Source organism: Dendrobates tinctorius, unplaced genomic scaffold, assembly GCF_039654945.1.
Source record: "Dendrobates tinctorius isolate UK_male_01 unplaced genomic scaffold, ASM3965494v1 ptg000160l, whole genome shotgun sequence".
NCBI classification, from domain to species: Eukaryota; Metazoa; Chordata; class Amphibia; order Anura; family Dendrobatidae; genus Dendrobates; species Dendrobates tinctorius.
This window is the reverse complement of record NW_027361827.1, coordinates 16,704,302-16,728,840: the sequence shown is the minus strand read 5'-3', so window position 1 is coordinate 16,728,840 and position 24,539 is coordinate 16,704,302. Positions and strand designations below refer to the sequence as shown.

At 44.1% G+C, this 24,539-nt stretch overlaps 1 protein-coding gene across 1 annotated transcript in view; it reads left to right on the top strand.

Moving 5' to 3' along the window:
• The window catches only part of DCAF10 (DDB1 and CUL4 associated factor 10), a 35,722-nt gene extending 28,555 nt beyond the window's left edge, over positions 1 to 7,167 (top strand). Inside the window, exons 6-7 of the mRNA XM_073549678.1 lie at positions 4,628 to 4,773; positions 6,087 to 7,167. Coding sequence (XP_073405779.1) covers positions 4,628 to 4,773; positions 6,087 to 6,455 — 515 coding nt within the window. The 3' untranslated portion in view covers positions 6,456 to 7,167. The remainder of the gene's footprint in view (positions 1 to 4,627; positions 4,774 to 6,086) is intronic.
• The last annotated feature ends 17,372 nt before the right edge of the window (positions 7,168 to 24,539 follow it).

The following is a 24,539-nucleotide window of genomic DNA, read 5'->3' as shown; positions in this document are numbered from 1 at the left end:
CATGCTCAGTAGTGACCAGTGCTGTGGAGATGTAGATGAGATGAATCTGTGCTGCCCTTTATGTACATGCTCAGTAGTGACCAGTGCTGTGGAGATGTAGATGAGATGAATCTGTGCTGCCCTTTATGTACATGCTCAGTAGTGACCAGTGCTGTGGAGATGTAGATGAGATGAATCTGTGTTGCACTTTATGTACATGCTCAGTAGTGATCAGTGCTGTGGAGTCATAGATGAGATGAATCTGTGCTGCCCTTTATGTACATGCTCAGTAGTGACCAGTGCTGTGGAGTCGTAGATGAGATGAATCTGTGCTGCACTTTATGTACATGCTCAGTAGTGATCAGTGCTGTGAAGTCATAGATGAGATGAATCTGTGCTGCCCTTTATGTACATGCTCAGTAGTGACCAGTGCTGTGGAGTCATAGATGAGATGAATCTGTGCTGCCCTTTATGTACATGCTCAGTAGTGACCAGTGCTGTGGAGATGTAGATGAGATGAATCTGTGCTGCCCTTTATGTACATGCTCAGTAGTGACCAGTGCTGTGGAGATGTAGATGAGATGAATCTGTGCTGCACTTTATGTACATGCTCAGTAGTGACCAGTGCTGTGGAGATGTAGATGAGATGAATCTGTGCTGCCCTTTATGTACATGCTCAGTAGTGATCAGTGCTATGGGGTCATAGCTGAGATGAATCTGTGCTGCACTTTATGTACATGCTCAGTAGTGACCAGTGCTGTGGAGATATAGATGAGATGAATCTGTGCCGCACTTTATGTACATGCTCAGTAGTGACCAGTGCTGTGGAGTCGTAGATGAGATGAATCTGTGCTGCACTTTATGTACATGCTCAGTAGTGACCAGTGCTGTGGGGTCATAGATGAGATGAATCTGTGCTGCACTTTATGTACATGCTCAGTAGTGACCAGTGCTGTGGAGTCGTAGATGAGATGAATCTGTGCTGCCCTTTATGTACATGCTCAGTAGTGACCAGTGCTGTGGAGTCATAGATGAGATGAATCTGTGCTGTACTTTATGTACATGCTCAGTAGTGACCAGTGCTGTGGAGATGTAGATGAGATGAATCTGTGCTGCCCTTTATGTACATGCTCAGTAGTGACCAGTGCTGTGGAGTCATAGATGAGATGAATCTGTGCTGCACTTTATGTACATGCTCAGTAGTGACCAGTGCTGTGGAGATGTAGATGAGATGAATCTGTGCTGCCCTTTATGTACATGCTCAGTAGTGATCAGTGCTATGGGGTCATAGCTGAGATGAATCTGTGCTGCACTTTATGTACATGCTCAGTAGTGACCAGTGCTGTGGAGATATAGATGAGATGAATCTGTGCCGCACTTTATGTACATGCTCAGTAGTGACCAGTGCTGTGGAGTCGTAGATGAGATGAATCTGTGCTGCACTTTATGTACATGCTCAGTAGTGACCAGTGCTGTGGGGTCATAGATGAGATGAATCTGTGCTGCACTTTATGTACATGCTCAGTAGTGACCAGTGCTGTGGAGTCGTAGATGAGATGAATCTGTGCTGCCCTTTATGTACATGCTCAGTAGTGACCAGTGCTGTGGAGATATAGATGAGATGAATCTGTGCTGCACTTTATGTACATGCTCAGTAGTGACCAGTGCTGTGGGGTCATAGATGAGATGAATCTGTGCTGCACTTTATGTACATGCTCAGTAGTGACCAGTGCTGTGGAGTCGTAGATGAGATGAATCTGTGCTGCACTTTATGTACATGCTCAGTAGTGACCAGTGCTGTGGAGTCGTAGATGTGATGAATCTGTGCTGCACTTTATGTACATGCACAGTAGTGACCAGTGCTGTGGGGTCATAGATGAGATGAATCTGTGCTGCCCTTTATGTACATGCTCAGTAGTGACCAGTGCTGTGGAGTCATAGTGGAGATGAATCTGTGCTGCCCTTTATGTACATGCTCAGTAGTGACCAGTGCTGTGGAGTCATAGATGAGATGAATCTGTGCTGCACTTTATGTACATACTCAGTAGTGACCAGTGCTGTGGGGTCATAGATGAGATGAATCTGTGCTGCCCTTTATGTACATGCTCAGTAATGATCAGTGCTGTGGAGTCATAGATGAGATGAATCTGTGCTGCCCTTTATGTACATGCTCAGTAGTGACCAGTGCTGTGGGGTCATAGATGAGATGAATCTGTGCTGCACTTTATGTACATGCTCAGTAGTGACCAGTGCTGTGGGGTCATAGATGAGATGAATCTGTGCTGCACTTTATGTACATGCTCAGTAGTGACCAGTGCTGTGGGGTCATAGATGAGATGAATCTGTGCTGCACTTTATGTACATGCTCAGTAGTGACCAGTGCTGTGGGGTCATAGATGAGATGAATCTGTGCTGCCCTTTATGTACATGCTCAGTAGTGACCAGTGCTGTGGGGTCATAGATGAGATGAATCTGTGCTGCACTTTATGTACATGCTCAGTAGTGACCAGTGCTGTGGGGTCATAGATGAGATGAATCTGTGCTGCACTTTATGTACATGCTCAGTAGTGACCAGTGCTGTGGAGTCGTAGATGAGATGAATCTGTGCTGCACTTTATGTACATGCTCAGTAGTGACCAGTGCTGTGGGGTCATAGATGAGATGAATCTGTGCTGCACTTTATGTACATGCTCAGTAGTGACCAGTGCTGTGGGGTCATAGATGAGATGAATCTGTGCTGCACTTTATGTACATGCTCAGTAGTGACCAGTGCTGTGGAGTCGTAGATGAGATGAATCTGTGCTGCACTTTATGTACATGCTCAGTAGTGACCAGTGCTGTGGAGATATAGATGAGATGAATCTGTGCCGCACTTTATGTACATGCTCAGTAGTGACCAGTGCTGTGGAGTCGTAGATGAGATGAATCTGTGCTGCACTTTATGTACATGCTCAGTAGTGACCAGTGCTGTGGGGTCATAGATGAGATGAATCTGTGCTGCACTTTATGTACATGCTCAGTAGTGACCAGTGCTGTGGAGTCATAGTGGAGATGAATCTGTGCTGCCCTTTATGTACATGCTCAGTAGTGACCAGTGCTGTGGAGTCATAGATGAGATGAATCTGTGCTGCACTTTATGTACATACTCAGTAGTGACCAGTGCTGTGGGGTCATAGATGAGATGAATCTGTGCTGCCCTTTATGTACATGCTCAGTAATGATCAGTGCTGTGGAGTCATAGATGAGATGAATCTGTGCTGCCCTTTATGTACATGCTCAGTAGTGACCAGTGCTGTGGAGTCATAGATGAGATGAATCTGTGCTGCCCTTTATGTACATGCTCAGTAGTGACCAGTGCTGTGGGGTCATAGATGAGATGAATCTGTGCTGCCCTTTATGTACATGCTCAGTAATGATCAGTGCTGTGGAGTCATAGATGAGATGAATCTGTGCTGCCCTTTATGTACATGCTCAGTAATGATCAGTGCTGTGGAGATGTAGATGAGATGAATCTGTGCTGCACTTTATGTACATGCTCAGTAGTGACCAGTGCTGTGGGGTCATAGATGAGATGAATCTGTGCTGCACTTTATGTACATGCTCAGTAGTGACCAGTGCTGTGGGGTCGTAGTGAAGATGAATCTGTGCTGCCCTTTATGTACATCCTGTGACCAGTGCTGTGGGGGACAGGGAAATTGAGGAGTCGGAGGTTTGGCTTACCCACTACACAGCCCTGGTTAAAATTTTAGCATTCATTTTTCAATTTTCCAAGGAGATTTACAAAGCTTTTGTTTTTTTTGTTTTTTTAAGCAACCTGTTCAGTTTTTGAAGTGACTTTGGGGGACCTGTATATTGGAAAACCCCCAAAAGCAGTAGCACTCCCTTCAAAATATCCAGAACTAGTGTATTAACCATTTAGGTGCTTTTCATGAATTAATACAAAGTGGCATGACGGGAAAGAAAAATGTTATCTTTACTACCTAACTTCTGAACTGGCCACGCTAGTTGGCAGAGACTGTTATTAGGCCATGAACTACCATAACAACCACTGGGGCTACACAATCCATGATCTCAGGAGGCCAATGGGGTCACAGAAGGAGCACAATAATCTGTTAACCATCCAGATGCCGTAGTCACTATTGACACTAGCATAGGGGTTAAACTGCCATGGTCGGTGCCAACACCAATTGTGACTGATGCGTCAGTATGTTGGCTATATTGGACAGATGAGGCATTTTAACCCATCGGGGATGCTATTCACTGTTGTCTCAGGTCAGTTTTAAGTCATATTGGTGGTCTCTAAGGGTTTAAAATGGAAAAAAGCAGATAAAAAGGTTCAAATGATGAATATGGCTCAAACAAAAAAGTAAAAGCTGCAGAAACTGAAAACAAAAACCAGCCATAATTGCATGAATGAATCGGGCCCATGGTGTCCATCACAGCGGTGGAACTGTCCTTACAGACACAGAATTATGCGCATGCTCCTATGTGTATTCATATAGATTTAGAGTGCTTTCCTGTAACTAAAGTACTGGATATTCTTTTTTTTTTTTTTTTGTTAAATAAATATTTAAAGCATGTACACAACAGCTGAACTCTAGGAAGCAGATAACAATAATTGAATCTTCATGTAATATGTCTACATTAGGCAATTCCCCTCGTAACAGCCTTGAAGTTTTAACTCCAGAAGTCCCAGGTGAGAGAGAGCGAGGCAATTGTATTACTTCACTTCAGCTCCATCCCAAAGGCTGGGCTACACTATTACGCTGCTCTAGCAATACCGATGACCAAGAGGTAAGTGCTTCTATTTCCCTGTAGAGTAACCAAAGCCTAGCTAGATCTTGGATTTTGAGGAATACTTTTGTGCTTTTTTTTTTTTTTTTTTTTTTCAAATAAATATACAGGGTGTTCCAGAAGTAGGTGGACAGTATGTATAATAATAGGGTAATGAAACATTTCCTAATAAATGGATTGGTCGGCATGTTCACCAGACTTGACCCCAATGGATTTTTTCTTTTGGGGAGTACTCAAGGACAAAGTTTATAGTCGAAAACCAAAAAGTGTCAGTGATTTGTAAAATTACATAAGAGATGCATTTCAAGAAATTAATACCCAAAGATTCTTGTACAAAAATGTTTGTGGAAGCGTAAGAGGCAGACTTCAAATGCAAATTGTGATGGAAAACAGTTTGAGCGTCTGTGTTGATAAAATATAAGGGCTTTTATATTATTGTTCAGAATAAAATTTAATTGTCAATATTATGCTTGTGTGAGTAAATATAATTTTATATATAAATCAAAATAAATGTTTTATTTTCTGTCCACCTACAGTGATCACGTTTCACAAAACATGTTCACTAAATAACCTGATGCGTTCATTGTGCAGACCCACATTATCTGCTGTAAAAAGACTGGGTGGTCAGGAATCTGTTAATGATCTTCAAAAGGCCTAACGTTAAAGATGACATTTCCTTTGTATTTTAGGGGGGATAAAAGTAATTTTTTTTACATATTAAAATTTACAAAAAGGAAAATGGGCCGATGGAAAAGTTTGGGCACCCTTAGAAGTTTGTGTGATCAGATAACTTTGATCAAAGTTTCAGACTGCATAGCCTGTTAGGGTTATGGCTTGTCCACCATCAACGTTAGGAAAGGCCAGGTGATGCAAACTTCACAGCTTTATAAACACCCAGTCTCCTCTATCCTTGTGCCAAAAAACAGCAGCCATGGGTTCTTTTAAGCAGCTGCCTAGCACTCAGAAAATGAAAATGGTGGAGGCCCACAAAGCAGGAGAAGACTATAAGAAGATAGCAAAGTGTTTTCAAGTTGCGCTTTCCTCAATATGAAATGTAATTAAGAAATGGCAGTTAACATTTACTTTCCATGTATTGCCTTCTTTTGCTGGCACTGAAGAATCCCCATAGTACACAATGTGAGGATTCACAAGTCTGCAGTCACCTAGAGTGACTGCAGACTTGGAGCCAAAGAATGGACAACCCCCTTTAAAGTGGCGAAACAGATGTGATCAATGTTAGAAGCTTAGAAGTGAAACATTGTAAAGAATAATTTTCAGCTGATCTAATCCTTTTTCTGTCTCTTTCTAATCAGTGGACCTGTGTGTACGAGTTTCAAGAAGGCGCTCCCATTCGACCCATCTCTCCTCGCTGTTCTTTGCGATTAACTCACTACATAGAAGAGGCCAACGTTGGCCAGGGGTACATTAAAGAACTCTGTTTTAGCCCAGATGGACGTATGATTGCCTCCCCACATGGATATGGTATCCGATTGTTGGGATTTGATTCCCAATGCAGTGAGCTTGTAGACTGTATGCCCAAGGAAGCTGGGACTTTACAAGAAATCCGCTCCCTATATTCTCATAAGGATGTGGTCCTCACAACCAAGTTTTCTCCCACACACTGTCAGATAGCGTCAGGGTGCCTTAGTGGACGAGTTTCCCTATACCAGCCGAAGTTTTAATTCCAGCAACAAATTGGAAATATCAGCTTTCCAGTGGTTTAAAGGGGCTCCACACATTTGGCCTTTAGTTAAAAACTTTGAAATCTGCATCAAAAAATCTTGGAATAAAGAACACTAAATGTCTTCTTCAGTTGAGTATCTAGTTTTCTGAATTGGATTAGCACAGGCTGCACTCTCCAGGTGAGAGCGGCTCTGCGTAGCTTCACTTTAATACTACCACTGATAAATAACAGAAGCCCATATGTAGTCATGACTGTAAAAGACTGTGGCTGTATATTTGGCATTATTTATTACTGTACAGTATGGTAAAATATTATGAGTGTGACTTTGAGCTGTGCATGGTGTTCATTATCCATTCAGTAATCTGGTTCCACGGTCCCACTATTAAAATGTTTAAACCCCATTGCATTTCCATATAATGTAGACAAAAATTGCTGCAGGGTCTGACTACCATCACATTTGTTTAGCCCACATACTTGCCTTTGCTAGTGTGCAGCTGGCATTTTAGGTTTGTTTTTTGTTAGCAACCAAGACCATCATTATTATTATATTTTATTATTTTTTTTGTACCATGTTCAATGTTATTAAATTCTGAAAAAGTGCATTTATGCTATCGTTTGTGCCGAATCTGTTCTAAAGAGTTTTTGTTTTTATCTTGACTGTATCGTTATAAAGAATAAATGATAATAGAAAATCTACCTAGAGAACCGTACCACCCAAATCTGAGTCATTTGTTATACACACAATGGCCGAAATAATCTGAATCCTACAGACCTGCATCAAGCCTACAGAAATGTCAATCAGAGCGCACTATGTCGGATACTGTACAACCTCTCCAAAGAAGAACATCCCTTTACCCAGAGCTGATTTACTGTACAGAATTTCACATTCCACCATATATTTAATATAGTATAAGAAAGGTAAAAATATCACCGCACTTGCTATAAATGTCAAGATGGTGGCAGTGAAAGCTGGATATATGATATTCACATGAGTATGGGAAAATAGCTGAAATCCCAAACCTAAATAACAGAACCATGTATTCAATGTATATTAAGGTAACATGATGTCAGTAAATGTCACAGTCGCAAGGATCGTGTTCTTTGTTTCCAGGTACGCTACCGGCTGGAACGCCCCTGTCCTATAACCATCAGTGCGGCACACAGAACCTATATAAAGACAACTTCATACTGATTATTTACAGGACTTTCATTTATATCCAGAAGTTTTCTATTCCCTATCTGCCTGATTGAATCTTATCCAACACCATAGTTTTGAATCACCAACTCCATAGGGTGAGCTATTATGGGCACTACTGGTGAGATCTCCAGTATGTTCAGTGGGCTCGATTCATCAATACAGTCATTGAGTGGGAGTGCTGGAGTCAGCCACTCCTGATCCACTCCTGATCCATGAAGAGGTGCACACCTATTCATGAATCTGGAACATCTGACTAGTAGCGTGTGCTTTGTGCGCTACACCAGAAATCTCACTCCAGTTAGGTACTGGAGTAAGACTTCTGAAGTACAGAATGCCACAGCTTGTCATGAATTTAACAAGAGGCGGTTGTCACACCCTTGTCCTGCCCCTGTAATGCCCATTTTGGCTGAATTGAAAGAAACTGGGGCGAAGACTCCAAAAATAAATTTAAAAAAATGTACCGTATTTTTCGGACCATAAGACGCACTTTTTCCCAAAAAATTTTGGGGGAAAATGGGGGTGCGTCTTATGGTCCAGATGCACTTACCAGGGGACACCATCTGAGGCTGATGGGCGGTGATTTGGCAGATGATCGGTGGTGCGGGGGCTCCGCCGGCACATCCATCCCGGGCTGGTGCGGCACTTTTGCAGGTGATCGGCGGTGCAGAGGCTCCACCGGTGTTTTGTGAAAGGCCGGAGCCCCCGCACTTCCATTGTTGTAATGCTGAATTGAAAATGGCCGCGCATAGTGAGATCTCGTCTGCTGAGAGCTCACTCTGCGCATGCGCCGCCTCCGGCGTCCATTTTCCTGAAGCTCAATTCAGCATTATAACAATGGAATGCTGGGAATAAGACAGGAATCAAATGCCTTCTTTTATGTAGTTTTGTTTACTTAAAGACAACAAAGGATCCAAAAGGAAGAAAAGGTATAAGTGAAGGAGCAATACTTCTGTTTTTAGATAAAATGAGAATGTGTAAATCCAGCTGTAGAGTACTATACACAGAACTAAAGGCTACGTCTCACTCCATATACAGTGTTTATGTAGATATTGGCAGGAAAAGCCTCCATCTGAAATGACAGAAGATGTAACTGGAGGGATGACTCTAAGGCCAGGCTCACACTTGCGAGTGTGATGCCAGAAACTCACATCAATACCCAGCACTCGGGGCCGGAGTCTGCGACTGCATTAGAAATACATGCAGCCGCACACTCCGGTCCAAGTGGCGGCAGCAGTGCCGGGTATTGATGCGAGAGTTTCTCGCATCACACTTGCAAGTGTGACCTCGGCTGATATTAACCTGATATTAACCCCTTCACTACCATGGGTGGTTTGCACGTCAACTCCCTGGCTAATTTTTGCAATTCTGACCACTGTCTCTTTATGAGGTAATAACTCTGAAACGCTTCCATGGATCCCGGTGATTCTGACATTGTTTTCTCGAGACATATTGTACTTCATGTTAGTGGTAAAATTTCATTCATATAACTTGTGTTTATTTGTGAAAAAAACGGAAATTTGGCAAATTTTGAAAATTTTGCAATTTTCCAACTTTGCATTTTTATGCCCTTAAATCACAGAGATACGGCACACAAAAAACTTAAGTAACATTTCCCACATGTTTACTGTACATCAGCACAATCTTGGAACCAAAATTTTTTTTGTTAGGAAGTTATAAGGGTTAAAAGTTGACCAGCGATTTCTCATTTTTGCAACACAATTTTATTTTTATGGACCACATCACATTTGAAGTCACTTTGAGGGGTCTATATGATAGAAAATACCCAAAAGTGACACCATTCTAAAAACTGCACCCCCTAAGGTGCTCAAAACCACATTCAAGAAGTTTATTAACCCTTCAGGTGCTTCACAGGAATTTTTTGAATATTTAAAAAAAAAGTCAGGTTCAATTTTTTTTTTATTTTACCAAGGGTAACAGGAGAAATTGGACTGCAAAAGTTATTATGCAATTTGTTCTGAGTATGCTGCTATCTGATATGTGGGGGGAACCACTGTTTCGGTGCATGGCAGAGCTCAGAAGGGAAGGAGCGCCGTTTGACTTTTTCAATGCAAAATTGGCTGGAATTCAGATCGGACGCCATGTCACATTTGGAGAGCCCCTGATGTACCTAAACAGTGGAAACCCCCCCACAAGTGACCCAATTTTAGAAACTAGACCCCCCAAGGAACTTATCTAGATATGTGGTGAGAACTTTGAGCCCACAAGGGCTTCACAGAAGTTTAGAACGTACAGCAGTACAATTAAAAAATCATATTTTTTCCACAAAAATGATCTTTTCACCCCCAATTTTTATTTTCCCAAAGGTAACAGGAGCCTAAAAGTTATTGTGCAATTTGTCCTGAGTACGCTGATACCTAATATGTGAGTGTAAACGACTATTTGGGTGCATGGCAGAGCTCAGAAGGGAAGCAGCGCCATTTGACTTTTTTGGCTGGAATTGAGTCGCGTTTGGAATGCCCCTGATGTACCAAAACAGTGGAAACCCCCACAAATGACACCATTTTGGAAACTAGACCCCCCCAAGGAACTTATCTAGATGTGTGGTGAGCACTTTGAACCCCCCAGTGCTTCACAGAAGTTTATAATGCCTGGGCATGAAAATAAAAACATTTTTTCCACAAACATGATCATTTAGTCCCCAATTTTTTCATTTTCCCAAGAGTACCTGGAGAAATTGGACCCCAAAAGTTGTTGTCCAATTTGTCCTGAGTACACTGATACCCCATATGTGGGAGAAAACTACTGTATGGGCACACGTCAGGGCTCGGAAGGGAAGTATTGACGTTTTGGAATGCAGACTTTGATGGAATGGTGTTATGAATGAGTCACCGGAGGAGGAAAAAACAAAACTGCAAGCTAAGTCCAGAAAAACGGAGAGGTTGGTAGCTAGCGGATTGCAGACCCCTGATCCTATTCACAACAACTAACAGTAGCCGTGGAGCGTTCCTACGGTGGTCCTAGACGCCTCCTCACAGCCGGAGATCTAAATAAGCCTAAAGAAAGAAAGGGAAAATCTAAACTGCCCCAGAGCAGACTCCAAAGCAATAGACAGCCCCCAACATGTATTGTCAGTGAAAACAGATGAAAACAGAAAGACAGGCAGAGCAAACGATGGGGCCCAACTAACTAGATAGGAAAGGACAGAAAAGATGCTGGCTGCAATCCGCAAAAACCCTACCAAAAATGTCCCAACACGTCTGATAGGAAAAACGGCCCTGAAGTCACTAGACTTCAAAATCCCTATATCAGCACTCCGATATATTCTGAAGACAGAGCAAAAGAGATTTAACTGATCAGGGACAAAAATGGAAATTCAGCAGAGCCGGACACCATGTCGCGATTGGAAAACCCCTGATGTACCAAAACAGTGGAAACCCCCCACAAATGACACCATTTTGGAAACTAGACCCCCTAAGGAACTTATCTAGATGTGTGGTGAGCACTTTGAACCCCCAAGTGCTTCACAGAAGTTTATAACGCCCGGGCGTGAAAATAAAAAAATCATTTTTTTCCACAAAAATATTTTTGCCCCCAATTTTTTTATTTTCCTAAGGGTACCAGGAGAAATTCGACCCCAAAAGTTTTTGTTCAATTTGTCCTGAGTAGGCTGATACCCTATATGTGGGGGTAAAACACTGTTTGGGTGCATGGCAGAGCTTGGAAGGGAAGGAGCACCATTTGACTTTTTCAACGCAGAATTGGCTGGAATTGAGATCAGACGCCATGTCACGTTTGAAGACCCCCTGCTGTGCCCAAACAGTGGAAACCCCCAATTCTAACCCCAACACACCCCAAACCCTAATATCAGCCCTAACCCTAATGGTAAAATGGAAATAAATACATTTTTTTAATTTTATTTTTCCCTTACTAAGGGGGTGATAACGGGGGATTTGATTTACTATTTATGGTGGTTTTTATGTTTGGCAGCTGTCACACGCTAAAAGACGCTTTTTATTGTAAAAATAGTTTTTGCATCACCACATATTGAGAGCTCTAATTTTTCCATATTTTGACCCACTGAGTCATGTGAGGTCTTATTTTTTGCGGGACGAGTTGACGTTTTTATTGGTGTCATTTTCGGGCACGTGACATCTTTTGATTGCTTTTTATTCCGATTTTTGGGACGCAGAATGAACAAAAACCAGCGTTTCATGAATTTCTTTTGGGGGGGGTGCGTTTACACCGTTCCGCCTGCGGTAAAATTGATAAAGCGGCTTTATTCTTCGGGTCAGTACGGTTACAGCGATACCTCATTTATGTCTTTTTTTTTTTTATTATGTTTTAGCGCTTTTATGCAATGAAAACAATTTTATATAAAAAATAATTATTTTTCTTCGCTTTATTCTGCAAGCTATAACTTTTTTATTTTTTCGCTGATGACGCTGTGTGGTGGCTCATTTTTTGCGGGACAAGATGACTTCAGTGGTACTATGGATATTTATATGCGACTTTTTGTTCGGCGGTATGATAAATCATTTTTTGCTTCGTTTTTTATTTTTATTTTTTAAGGGGTTCACTAAAGAGGTTAACTAATCGGACAGTTTTATAGGGCGGGTCGTTACGGACGTGGCGATACCAAATATGTGTACTTCTATTGTTTTTTTTGTTTTTTTATTTCCAAAAAATGAATTTATTAGGGAATTTTTTTTTTTTAATTTATTTCGCGATTATTTTTGAAATTATTTTTCACTTTTTTTTTTTTTTTTTTAACTTTATTACATTGTCCCAGCTGGGACATCACTGTCCTGTGACAGATCGCTGATCTGTCACATCACAGATCACTGTGACAGATCAGCGATCTGTCACAGGCAGTGCTGCAGGCTTCCTCCTTGCCTGCGCTTTGCAGGCATGAGGAAGCCAGCTCCATGCAGGCCCCCGAAGGTCCCCGTCGCCATATTGGATCCGGGGACCTGCAGGGAAGGAGCCCCCCGCAGCAGCGCTGCACATTGCGCTGTGGTGGGGGCTCAGGGAAGCACGGAGGGAGCCCCCTCCCTGCCGATGCTTCCCTTTAAACCCCGGTACACTGCGATCGTGTTTGATCGCGGTGTGCCTGGGGTTAACGTGTCGGGGGCAGTCCGTGACTGCCCCTGACACATTGTGCCGGGTGTCAGCTGTGATAATCAGCTGACATCCGGTCGCGATCAGCGGCGCTCACCACGTTGGCGCCGCTGATCGCTATGATGTAATATTCCGTCCATGGGAATTAGGTCCCAGGTCACATGGACGGATTACGTCCATTGTAGGAAAGGGGTTAATATAAGCTCACACTGCTCTGCTTAGCCTTAACTTCTTATTACAAAGGGAGGACCCCCCAAAAAAAAATGACGTGGGGTCCTCCCTATTTTTATTTACCAGCAAAGTCTAAGCAGACAGCTGCCGGCTGTATAGAATAGGCTGGGAAGGTCCATGGATATTTCTCCCTTCCCAGCCTAATAACACCAGACCTCAGTCACCCCAGAAATGGGACATCCTTTAGATCAGTGGTTCCCAAACTCCAGTCCTCGCGGACCCCAACAGGTCATGTTTTAGGATTTCCTTAGTATTTCACAGGTGATGGAGGTATCATCAAGGCATCAGGAATTCTCTCACGTGTAACACTATGGAAATCCTGAAAACATGACCTGTTGGGGTCCATGAGGACTTGAGTTTGGGAACCACTGCTTTAGATGCTAAAATTCTGGCGTTTTGCCTCGGCTCTTTCCGGCTGCCCTGGTGCGGGGGTAATCGTTTAGGGGTTCATGTCAGCTGTGTAATGTCCGCTGACATCAATCCCAAGAGTTAGTAATGAAGAGGCATCTCAGACACCCCCATTACTAACCCCTTAGTCAAAACAAATACACAGAAAAGTCCTTTAATTGTAAAAAGCACTTCCTGACAGTTACCCTCTTTTACCCATTTATTACCCCCAAAAAAATAATTCACAGGAGTTTTCTGAGCCTATCACCGTCCCCTTCGTCTGGTCTATGGAGCCCAGTTTGGAGAACGCAGCTCCATAGACTGGAGTAGCAGCTACTGCTGGGTCTCCCACAGCACAAGAACCCAGTTGCTGTGACGAGCGGTGAGTCACAGCTGTTGAACTGCAGTAACCTTACTGATGTCACCACTCACAGCAGCTTGAGAACTGGCAGTGAGTTCTCATGCTTCGAGTGGTGACATCAGTAAGGTTAACACAATTCAGCAGCTGTGACTTGCGGTAACCTAACTGATGTCACCGCTCAACACAGCAGCCAGATTCTTCCGCTACGTAGAGTGAGAACCGACAATGGCTGCAAACTTCATTCTCCGAACGGAGAGCCGTACACTGGACAAAGAAGACGGGGATCGTTGTGGCACCTCCATTTGGATTACAGCGGACCCCGTGTATTTTGTTTTTACTGTATTAAGTTGGTAAAAGATGGAATTTGTGGAGGAATGCTTTTTACAATTAAAGAACTTTTGTGTGTGCGTGTGTTTCTTTCGACTATGGGGTTAGTAATCGGGTTGTCATTTTTTGTCTAATAACCAGTAAAGGCAAAGCAGACAGCTCTAAGCGTATATTAATAGGCTGGGAAGCTCCATGTTTATTGGCCCAACATTTTGCATTACCAGCAAAGTGGATGTCTTATCCACAGGCTGCGTTTATTTTATATACTACTTTTTTTTTTTTTTTTTTTTTAACCTTTTACCTGGCAAGCACTTATTTTATAAGCCCTCACAGGGTGGCAACTCAGTGCCTAAGGATGTATGAGATACGTCCTGGCTTCTAATGGCCAAATCTCACAGGCATCACAGCTACAGTAGGGATTCATTGCTCATCTTAAGAAAAGCGTATGAAAAATAACTTGGCCAACATTCATCCTTATGTCCATTTTTTTACGTCCGTATGACGTCAGTGATAACTTTTCGTACATCTACATTAAAAAATATACAGAAAGTATTCGTAACAATCGGATGTTCCGGGTTTTTTTTTTTTATTATGGGGGAGATTATATGTACTGTAAGGTAGCGCTTATTGTTAGTGTTCGGAGACACTTGCTTGGCAGCGCATTCACGTCACACAGGAACACTTTCCGTTAAAACAGTCCAATGCAGTTTATTATGGCACCATAAACCGCACTGAAGCCATGTTATACTTCACAGGCTTACACATAGCTCATAACATTTCAACATATGGCTTTTCCTTGCAGTCCCTAAACACGCTGGACCTCCTCACTGTCCAGTTACCGTGGGCGACAGCACGCTGTACAGTTCATTAATATTCATAGAACACAACAGGCACCAACAGTCATCCCCATGTCCGGAGTTACCTTGCAGGAGCTCCGGCTCCAGATGCCAAGTCTTTGATGAGGCTGAATTTGCTATCTTATTTGTGCAGTTTCTTTTTCGGGGCTGAAGTTGGTTTCTTATTTGTCAGTTTCTTATACGTCTTTGACGAGGCTGAAGTTGGCATCTTATTCATCCAGTTTCTTATTCAGCAATTTATTCTTTTCTTATTTTTACAGGTTTAACAACAAAAAATCAGCAACACAATAATAAAAAACAATGCAGCAAGGCGCCCTGATGTGAATACACTTAAAATCAGCGTCAAAAATTATAAAACTGGCACAAAATGGGCATCAAAGTGGGCACCGAAGGGCATTAATGGAAGGGTTAAAAGACTTTGGACCACTGAAATCACACTGCAGATATATAGAACAAGGAGCCCCACATCAAACCCAGGTCCCTCCAACCTGGCCCAAATGGGTTATTGGCACCAGAACTGGCATCAAAGTGGGCACACGTCGATTTTCACAAGTTTGAATAAGTAACTGATGTTTTTAAGGGGTTAAATGACTTTGGGCCACTGATGTCACACTATGAATACACAGAAAGTGATGCCCCGCATCAAACCCAGGTTCCTCCAACCTGGCCCAAATGGGTTCTATGCATCAGAACTGGCATCAAAGTGGGCAAACAGCCTAATGCTAGTTCATTTTTCCCACGCTGCAGAGTTCATCGCAGTTCAGGCCGGCAGGGAGGGCAGACTCAGTCATGTCACCGCTATTCTCTGAAGCTGCTCTGGCATCATCTCATTCATTCACCAGTAGTTTGCAGCCGGGGCAGTCGCATCTTAGTACCACTCCTGGTTGCAAACTGTGTTTTCCCTATATGGATTATTGCATGGGACAGAACGACGGCCAGGTATGATATATTGTCGTTTTTTTTCTATTTATTACAGGAGAATGAGGGTGGTACATGGATTAGCTGGACAATAAAGATGAAAAACTGTGTTTAGTGTTTTATTTCATTAAAATACTTTATTCTGGCTGCATCTTTATTGAACCTGTAATGATTATAGGATTAGTAATGGATAGGTATCTTATTGACGCCTCTCCATTACTAAATGGGCTTGATGTGACCTTATAATACAAAGGTCACATCAACCCCCAAACTTACCCCATATGCCACCACTACAGGGCAGTGGGAAGAGAAAGGCTAAGCGCCGGAATTGGCGCATCTTACAGATGCGCCATTTCTGGGGCAGCTGAGGGCTGGTGTTTGCAGCTGGGGGGGGGGGGGTCAATATCCATGGCCCCTTCATAGGTTATGAATATCAGCCTGCAGCTGTCTGCATACCCTTTCTGGCTATTATTTATAAGGGGACTCATCATTTTTGGGGGGCCCCCTAATTTAATAGCCAGGAAATGCTAAAAACAGTGTGTCCGTAAAGTCAGGGTGCACTTTTGACCAGTCACTGGAAAGCAACAAAAGACGACAGAAATGTGAAATCTGCCCCCAATTAAAAGAAAAACTCTACCAGTTTCATGCCTATTCAGTGCAGTTCGATATGTGCTCCATTTGCTGCCCTACACACATCCGTACGATAGCTTGTGGTTGCATGATGTCACAGACCTGGCAGTGTATTAATCAGAGTTCAGTTTATCAGGGGTTAAGCTGACTGGGGGTTCAGAGACAGCTTAAATTAGTTTGTGTTGTTTGATTGGTTCTTGTTATCTCTCCTCATGAACAGGTCTGATGTGATTGGGCCAGAGAAAGGGCGCCAAAAGTGCACCATGACTTTACGGACACTCTGTATACAGCTCCGGGCTAATATTCATAGCCTGGTGAAATCCATAGGTATTAGCTCCTTCCTAGGCTGTAAACATTGGCCCCCAGTTGCTGGCTTTCTCTCTCTGGATTGGAAAATTGTGCGGGAGCCCACACCATTTTTTTCACCAAAAAATAATATTTTATTAATTACATACATGTCCCCTAATTTGCACACACACTACTAATTGTATTGGTCACTGACATATGCATATCTAACTATTCTGCATCTATTTAGTGTATGCAAACCATGTCTTCTATCCTGTTGGCTCCTGCAGTGATTTTACAGATGCTGACTAATGAATTACCGGCTATTCTTCTTCCTATCTCTCTCTGCAATATAAAGATTAGTGATGAGCGAGCAGTAAAATGCTTGGGTGCTCGTTGTTTGGGTCGAGCAAATTGGAATACTCGGGTACTCGGACAGAACAATGAGCCCAATGTAAGTCTATGGGAGACCCGAGCATTTTTACCGCGATCCCCCCGGGGGTCCTTTTAAGGTGTAAAAATGTCTGAAAATGATGGAAACACTGCTCAAATGACACGGGGACATCATGGGGATCACCCCTGGAAGCATTCCTGACTCCTAGTTCACAGCTTTAAACAATGTTGACAGAGTTTCATGCCATTTTTACCGGTGCACCAAAAAACATACCAAAACGGATTTTGCTGGGAAATATGTAAAGGTACATCCTTTCCAGGTTAATGACTTGTATAAAAGGCAAAATAATTAACCCCAAACCAAAATGTTCCTCCACCACTTGGGCTATGTTCAGACGCAGTGTCTTTGAAGCGTTTTTCAACTTTAACATTGCTTTCAACCACTACAAATGCATTCACTGGGAAATGTCATTGTAACATTTACCAACCCTACCTGGCCATGTGGTGTGTGACACATAAGCAGACCAATCATGTTTCATTTATGAAGGAGGGACTCAAAGTCATAGAGCCTATTTTTACCGGGGCATCAGGCAGCATTAATCTGCTTAAAGGGCCATTATTAAACAGTGGGTCTCCTAAACTGTTATTGCCTATGCAGTGAGTGAATGGGCTGCCAAGAACTACGACGCACCCCAATACCCCTTTCACAAGAGGTCCAGGAGGGCTTCCAGAAAAAATGTTGCATTGAATGCAAGGCCTGGCCTGCCCCATAGTTACATGCAGCCCAAATAAGATTTTCAAGCCACGTACTGGATATCCACCGGAAAATCCACTTCACATTATTAATTTTGTAATCCCAAACTTTTCTTATGCAATGACTGCAAGGCCTGCACTGCTGCCAAGTCATATGCACCCCAATATGCCTTTGAACCCAGGTACTGGATGGGCACAGGAAAATCCACTTGACATTATTCATTTTGTACTCTTATTCTGCACCCAAATTACACCAATCCCCCTTGGAAGAAACATGGAGGAGGGCCTCTAAACCAAAAATGTCCCATTAAAAAGGAGTGGGTCTCCTAGACTTGTAATGCCCATACACTAAGTGTATGTGCTGGCAAACAATTCCCCTGTGGGGTACACTTCAACCTTTTCCATAACAAGTATTTTATGCCCAGCAAAACCACACACCCTTGTTCGGAATTCGATACTGGCTGTAGCTACACCGTACACATAAACCCTTTTGATCTAGTGGCGGTGAGTGATGAGACTTCGAGGAAGGTCTGATTAAAAAATAGGCCCAATTTCTATGAATGGGTCTCATAGACTTGGAATGCCCATACGCTTAGTGTATGGGCTGTCAAACATTTACCCTGTGGGGTGTACATATTTTTTGTATTTTGGTGACGGGTATCATAACACCCTTGCCTAAAAATAGAGTGGCTGGAGCATGCCAGAACATATTCACCCTGGTGTTCGAGTGGTGGTGGACAGTGAGGATGAGGAGAAGGAGGAGGAGGAGGAGGAAACCAAATAGCCAAAATCATGAAGTGTATACCAATGTTTGGTTGTGAAGAGGTGCATGGAAATACATCTCCCAAAAAAACACTACATTGGAGTTTATGTTTCGCTGTCATCATTTGGTGGTGTCGAGAAGTCAGGCCCAATCCATCCCTTGTTCATCTTTATAAGAGTCAACCTGTCTGCATTTTCCGCTGAAAGGCGAATGCGCTTATCTGTGATAATTCCAAAAACCTGCACTGACAAAACACTAGCGGCAGGGCAGGCCAGGACCTCCAAGGCGTAGAGAGCCAGTTCATGCCACGTATCCAGCTTGGATACCCAATAATTAAAAGGCACAGAGGAATCACGGAGGACGTAGGTATGGTCAGCAAGGTACTCCCTTAGCATCTTAGAAAACATTGCATTCCTTGTGAGATTACCCCACGCCTCAGTGCCAGGGCAATGGGAGGGTCTTAGAAAACTGTCCTAGAACTTTGCCAGTGTTCCCCTGCCTCTGCTGGATTGAAGTTGTGTCTCTCTCGCCTGTCCTCCTTGGTTGGCCAATGAACTGTTATCTCTGCTGCCAGCGTTTTGAGATGGGAATTTTTTTTAATAATTCAGCAACAATGGCCCTTTGGTACTGCACCATTTTGGTACACCTGTCTGCCTCTAGAATAAGAGATTGAAAGTTCTTCTTGTTGTGTGGATATAAAAGTGTCACTAGCCACTAATGACTGTTACCCAATATTTTCACAATACAAGGGTCACGGGAAAGGCAGCGCAACATAAAGTCAGCCATGCGTGCCAGACTGGTAACAAGCAAGCCTTCTGTGTCCTCACCAACAGGATGACTGACCAAGGTGTCCTCCTCCTCCTCTTACTCTTCTTCCCTGACCTCAGGCCATCCACGCTGAACAGATGGTATGACAGTTGTGGTTGTAGTCCCGTCTATAGCGCATGAAAGTAGCTTCTGTTCTTCCTCCTCCTCCTCTTGCTCATTGTCAGCCAATCAACGCTGGGATGACATGAGGCTGGGCTGTGTGTAATCACCCTGTATGGTTCCTTGATCCATGTCCTCGTGCTCCGCCTGCAATGTATCCTCTTTCATTGTGAGCAGAGAGCTTTTCAGAATGCAGATGAGCGGGATGGTGACACTAATTATGGCGTCATCACCGCTCACCATCTTGGTGGACTCCTCAATGTTTTGGAGGATGTTACATATGTCTGACATCCATGTCCACTCCTAAGGTCTTATGTGTGGAGTCAAACCTGAAAAACAACGGCCTTGTTGATGCTGGTATTCAACAACTGCCCGCTTCTGCTCACAAATCCTTTCCAACATATGCAGTGTAGAGTTCTAACACGTGGGGACATCATACACCAGTCCGTGAGCCGGAATCTACAATTGCTGCTGAAGCACGGCAAGGGCGGCTGAAGCTGTAGCTGACTTTCTAAAATGGGCACTCAGGTGGTGTGCTTTCACCAGCAGATCCGGCAGCTCCGGGTATCTTTTTAGAAAAGCACATGGGCCAGGCATGGTACATGTGTCAGTTCGCCTCGCCTCGGAGCCGCCACCAGGTTCCTGCCATTGATACACTCAACCATGCTTGGCTGGAGATTCAGTGGTGTCAGCCACATATCTGCCTGTTCTTTCAGAGCTGTCACCAACTCTTCAGCATTGTGCAGTTTGCCTCCTAAGAAAATTAGCTTCAGCACAACCTGTTGCCACTTGGCTTTGGAAGTGCTGCAGTGCTTCCAGCTTGTGACTGATGTGCTCATCTCGGAGATGGAGGCTGAAGAGGAGGAGGAGGTGCAGGAGCTGTATGTACACAGTCAGGGCAACCCTGATTGACGTAGGGCCCGCAATCCTTGGCGTTGGGAGGATGTGTTCCATCTCAAGGTCTGACTGGGTCCCGGCTTCCACTATGTTAACCCAGTGTGCTGTCAGCGAGATGTACCGTCCCTGGCCACAAGCACTTGTCCACGTGTCCATGGTTAGGTGTACTTTCCCAGTAACTGCACTGTAGAGGGCACGGGTAATGTGGTGGGACACATGCTTGTGTAATGCCGGGACGGCACAGCGGGAGAAATAGTGGTGGCTGGGGACCGAGTACCTTTTGACGGCCGCCCCCATCAGGTTGCGTAAAGCTTCCATCTCCACGAGCCTAAAAGGCAACATTTCGAGCACAAGCAGACGAGAAATATAAGAATTGAGTACTGTGGGGCATTGGCTGCGTATTTACATTTACATTGCAATGACTGGGATATGGACAACTGAAGGCTGCGCTGGTACAAGGACGTGGACGTGCTTGATGATGGGGCTATTTGACTGTGGGTAACGGCAGGTGCAGGGCAGGAGGCATCTTCGCATGCACCATGGAGAGGGGATTGGCTTGCATGCACAACAGTGGAAGAAGCTGTGGTGTCACCAGACACTGTTCCTGCAGCATGCGGTTGGTCCCACAAAGTTGGGTGCTTTGCTGCCATGTGCCTGATCATAGCATACCACAAAGAAAAGAGTACACTTTATTACTGTTCGTGTCTTTCGGATTTTGAACAATTTTTGTCCATATTAATTTTAAATTATGTGTATGATTAATAAAAATTGATTTTTCCATGATATTTTAAACTGGCTTTTTTGTACTCTTTTCTTTGTGGTATACTATATGCTTTTTGAGTATTCCTGTTGCCCTTTATATGGTGGCACTATAATATTTGTTCTATAGTTTGTTTCATGTGCCTGATCATGCTAGTGGTGGTCAGGCTGGTAGTTTTACTACCCCTGCTGATGCTGGCATGACAGGTGTTGCAAATGGCCTGTTTTGGGTTATCGGCAGAGTCTTTAAAAATAACCAGATTCGGTAAGACCTAACAGTTGGACTGGCAACTTCCGTCATGTTAGTGTTACGAGGAACGGTTGCACGCCTTCTGTCTGCAGCCACCACACTGCTTCTTCCTGCCTGAAGTGGTGCGACGCCTACCTCCCCCTGTGTGCTGCTATCCTCGATCTGCATGTCCTCCTGCCTGGTTGGGTCTGTTACTATATCATCCACCACCTCATCTTCCACTTCCCCACCCTGGTCTCCTCCTGACTTCCCTGCAATTGTGTCTCATCATCATCCACCTCTTGTGACCGTGGCTGCTCAAATATTTGTGCATCGCTACATGGAATATCATCTTGCCCTGCTTCAAGTGGACCGGGCGAGAGGCCCGAATGTCCAAATGGAAAACTGAACATATCTTCGGAGTGTCCGAGTGTGGGACCAGTTGTCTCAGGGCACTCAGCATGGTGGGAGGACGGAGGATCATGGTAAGGAATATGCTGTCCAGATTCATGGCTACAGTGACTTGACCATGTGGAAGACAGGGTGCTGGTAGTGGTGGATAAGTAACTTGAAGTATTATCCGCTATCCAACCAACAACTTTTTCACACTGCTCGGGCTTCAATAGTGCTGTCTTGCCGCGGTCCCCTAGGACTTCGGATACTAAAGTCCAGCGGCGAGAAGATGTGAGTATTTTTGGTGGCCCAATTTCAGCTTGCCACGGCCTCGGCCTTGTCCTGCACCATCACCATCACATCCACTTCCCCGTCCCTTACCACGCACCTTGCCCATTGTAAATGGACTAGAATATCATACACGTTCACTACAAATGACTGATTTGGGAGGCAACTTGTATGTGATACGTGTGCTGGAAAACCCCACTTTTACCTATCTGGACTGTAGGTAAAAATGTGTTTTGCCTTATCAGATTTGTGTCAATAAGTACGTTAACAGACTGCAAAAAAAATACAATATGTAGGCCTAAAATGGCCAAATTTTTGGCACTGATAAATGAGGCCTGTTAGGGAGATACCACACCGACAAATGTGTGGCCTGTATTTTTGGCTTTTTTGGCTAAATTGTGCTGTATATAAGTACAGTGACATACAGGACAAAAAAGGAAAACCGGCCTAAACTGGCTCAACTCTGAGCCCGCACAGATATGAACTGGCACAGAGATACCACACCGACAAATGTGTGGCCTGTATTTTTTTGGGGCTAAATAGTTCTGTATATAAGTACAGTGACAGACAGCAAAAAAAATTGCATTTAGGGCTAAAAAGACCAAAATTTTTAGCAGACGGACAGATGAGGTGTGTCACAGATATACCGCACTGTAAAATATGTGGCCTTTTTTTTTGGGGGGGGGGGGTTCAGCAAAACAGTGTCGAGAAATTGTGTAAGACACTCAAAAAAAATCTACTCAATCGTACCACATAAAAATAAAATATTTCTCTGCGCACTCTAAAGGGATTTTTGGGGCCCCCTTAAAATTGCAGGATCTTCACGCTTTGCTAGGAAAAGGATCTGTCTGTGTTATGCACTGTCAAAAAGCAAATGGAGAAAAAAGGGCTCTGGATTAACTCTATTAACCCCTTTCTACCATGTGACGTACTATCCCGTCCATGTGCCCTGGGACTTAAATTCCCAGGGATGGGATAGTACGTCACAGCGATCAGACGCGCTCACAGAGCAGCACTGACACCCGGCACTATGTGTCACCCTTGCACACTGCAATCAAACACGATCGCGGTGTACCGGGGGTTAAAGGGAAGCATCGGCAGGGAGGGGGCTCCCTCTGTGCTTCCTTGAGCCCCCCACAGCAGCGCAATGTGCAGCGCTGCTGCGGGGGGCTCCTTCCCTTCAGGTCCCCGGATCCAAGATGGCGACGGGGACCTTCGGGGCCTGCAGGGAGCTGGCTTCCTCAGTGCCTGCAAAGCGCAGGCATGAGGAACTCTGCTTCTATGCCTGTGACAGATCGCTGATCTGTCACAGTGATCTGTGATGTGACAGATCAGCGATCTGTCACATGACAGTGATGTCCCCCCTGGGACAATGTAATAAAGTTAAAAAAAAAAAAAAAAAGTGTAAAAATAATTTAAAAAAAAAAAAAAAAATTCCCTAATAAATTCATTTCTTGGAAATAAAAAAAATACTGTCCCATTAGCAAACCCCTTAAAAAGTAAAAATAAAAAACGAAGCAAAAAATAATGATTTATTATCATACTGCCGAACAAAAAGTGCAATAACGTGCGATCAAAAAGACGCATATAAATATCCATGGTACCGCTGAAAACGTCATCTTGTCCCGTAAAAAACGAGCCTCCATACAGCATCATCAGCGAAAAAATAAAAAAGTTATAGCTCGCAGAATAAAGCGATGCAAAAATAATTATTTTTTATATAAAATTGTTTTCATTGCATAAAAGCACCAAAACATAAAAAAACGACATGAACATCTGTGGCGGGGGATTTAAATCCCGCGCGGCACCGCTCATTGGCTCAGCCGGCAGGGCGGGGTATTTGAATCCTGCGCCGCTCATTGGCTCAGCTGGCTGCAGCTCAGCCAATGAGCGGTGCCGCGCGGCTTTGAGTGGCGCAGGATTCAATTCCCCTGCCAAAACCGCGTGGCACCGCTCATTGGTTGAGCGCCCCTGGTGCTCAGCCAATGATCGGCATGGGATTCAAATCCCCCGCCCCCAACGGCTGAGCCAATGAGCGGCGCCACGTGGGATTTGAATCCCCCGCCAAAGCCACGCGGCACCGCTAATTGGCTGTACGTCCCTGGCATGGCCCCGTCATCCCTATAATGGTATGCATGGCCCTCTCATCCCTATTCTGGTATGTATGGTTCCCTCACCCCCCCAATCCTGGTATGCATGGCACCCCATTCCTCATCCTGGTATACATGGCACCCCTCACCCCCCTATCCTGGTATGCATGGTACCCCTCATCTCCCAAACCTGATATGCATGGCCCCCTCACCCCCCAATCCTGGTATGTGTAAGGGGGTGAAACACAGGAAGAGTCGGGGGGGTCGTTTGCCAACTCTGCTCCGTGCCCGGAACCATTGAGTGGCACAGCAGGTTC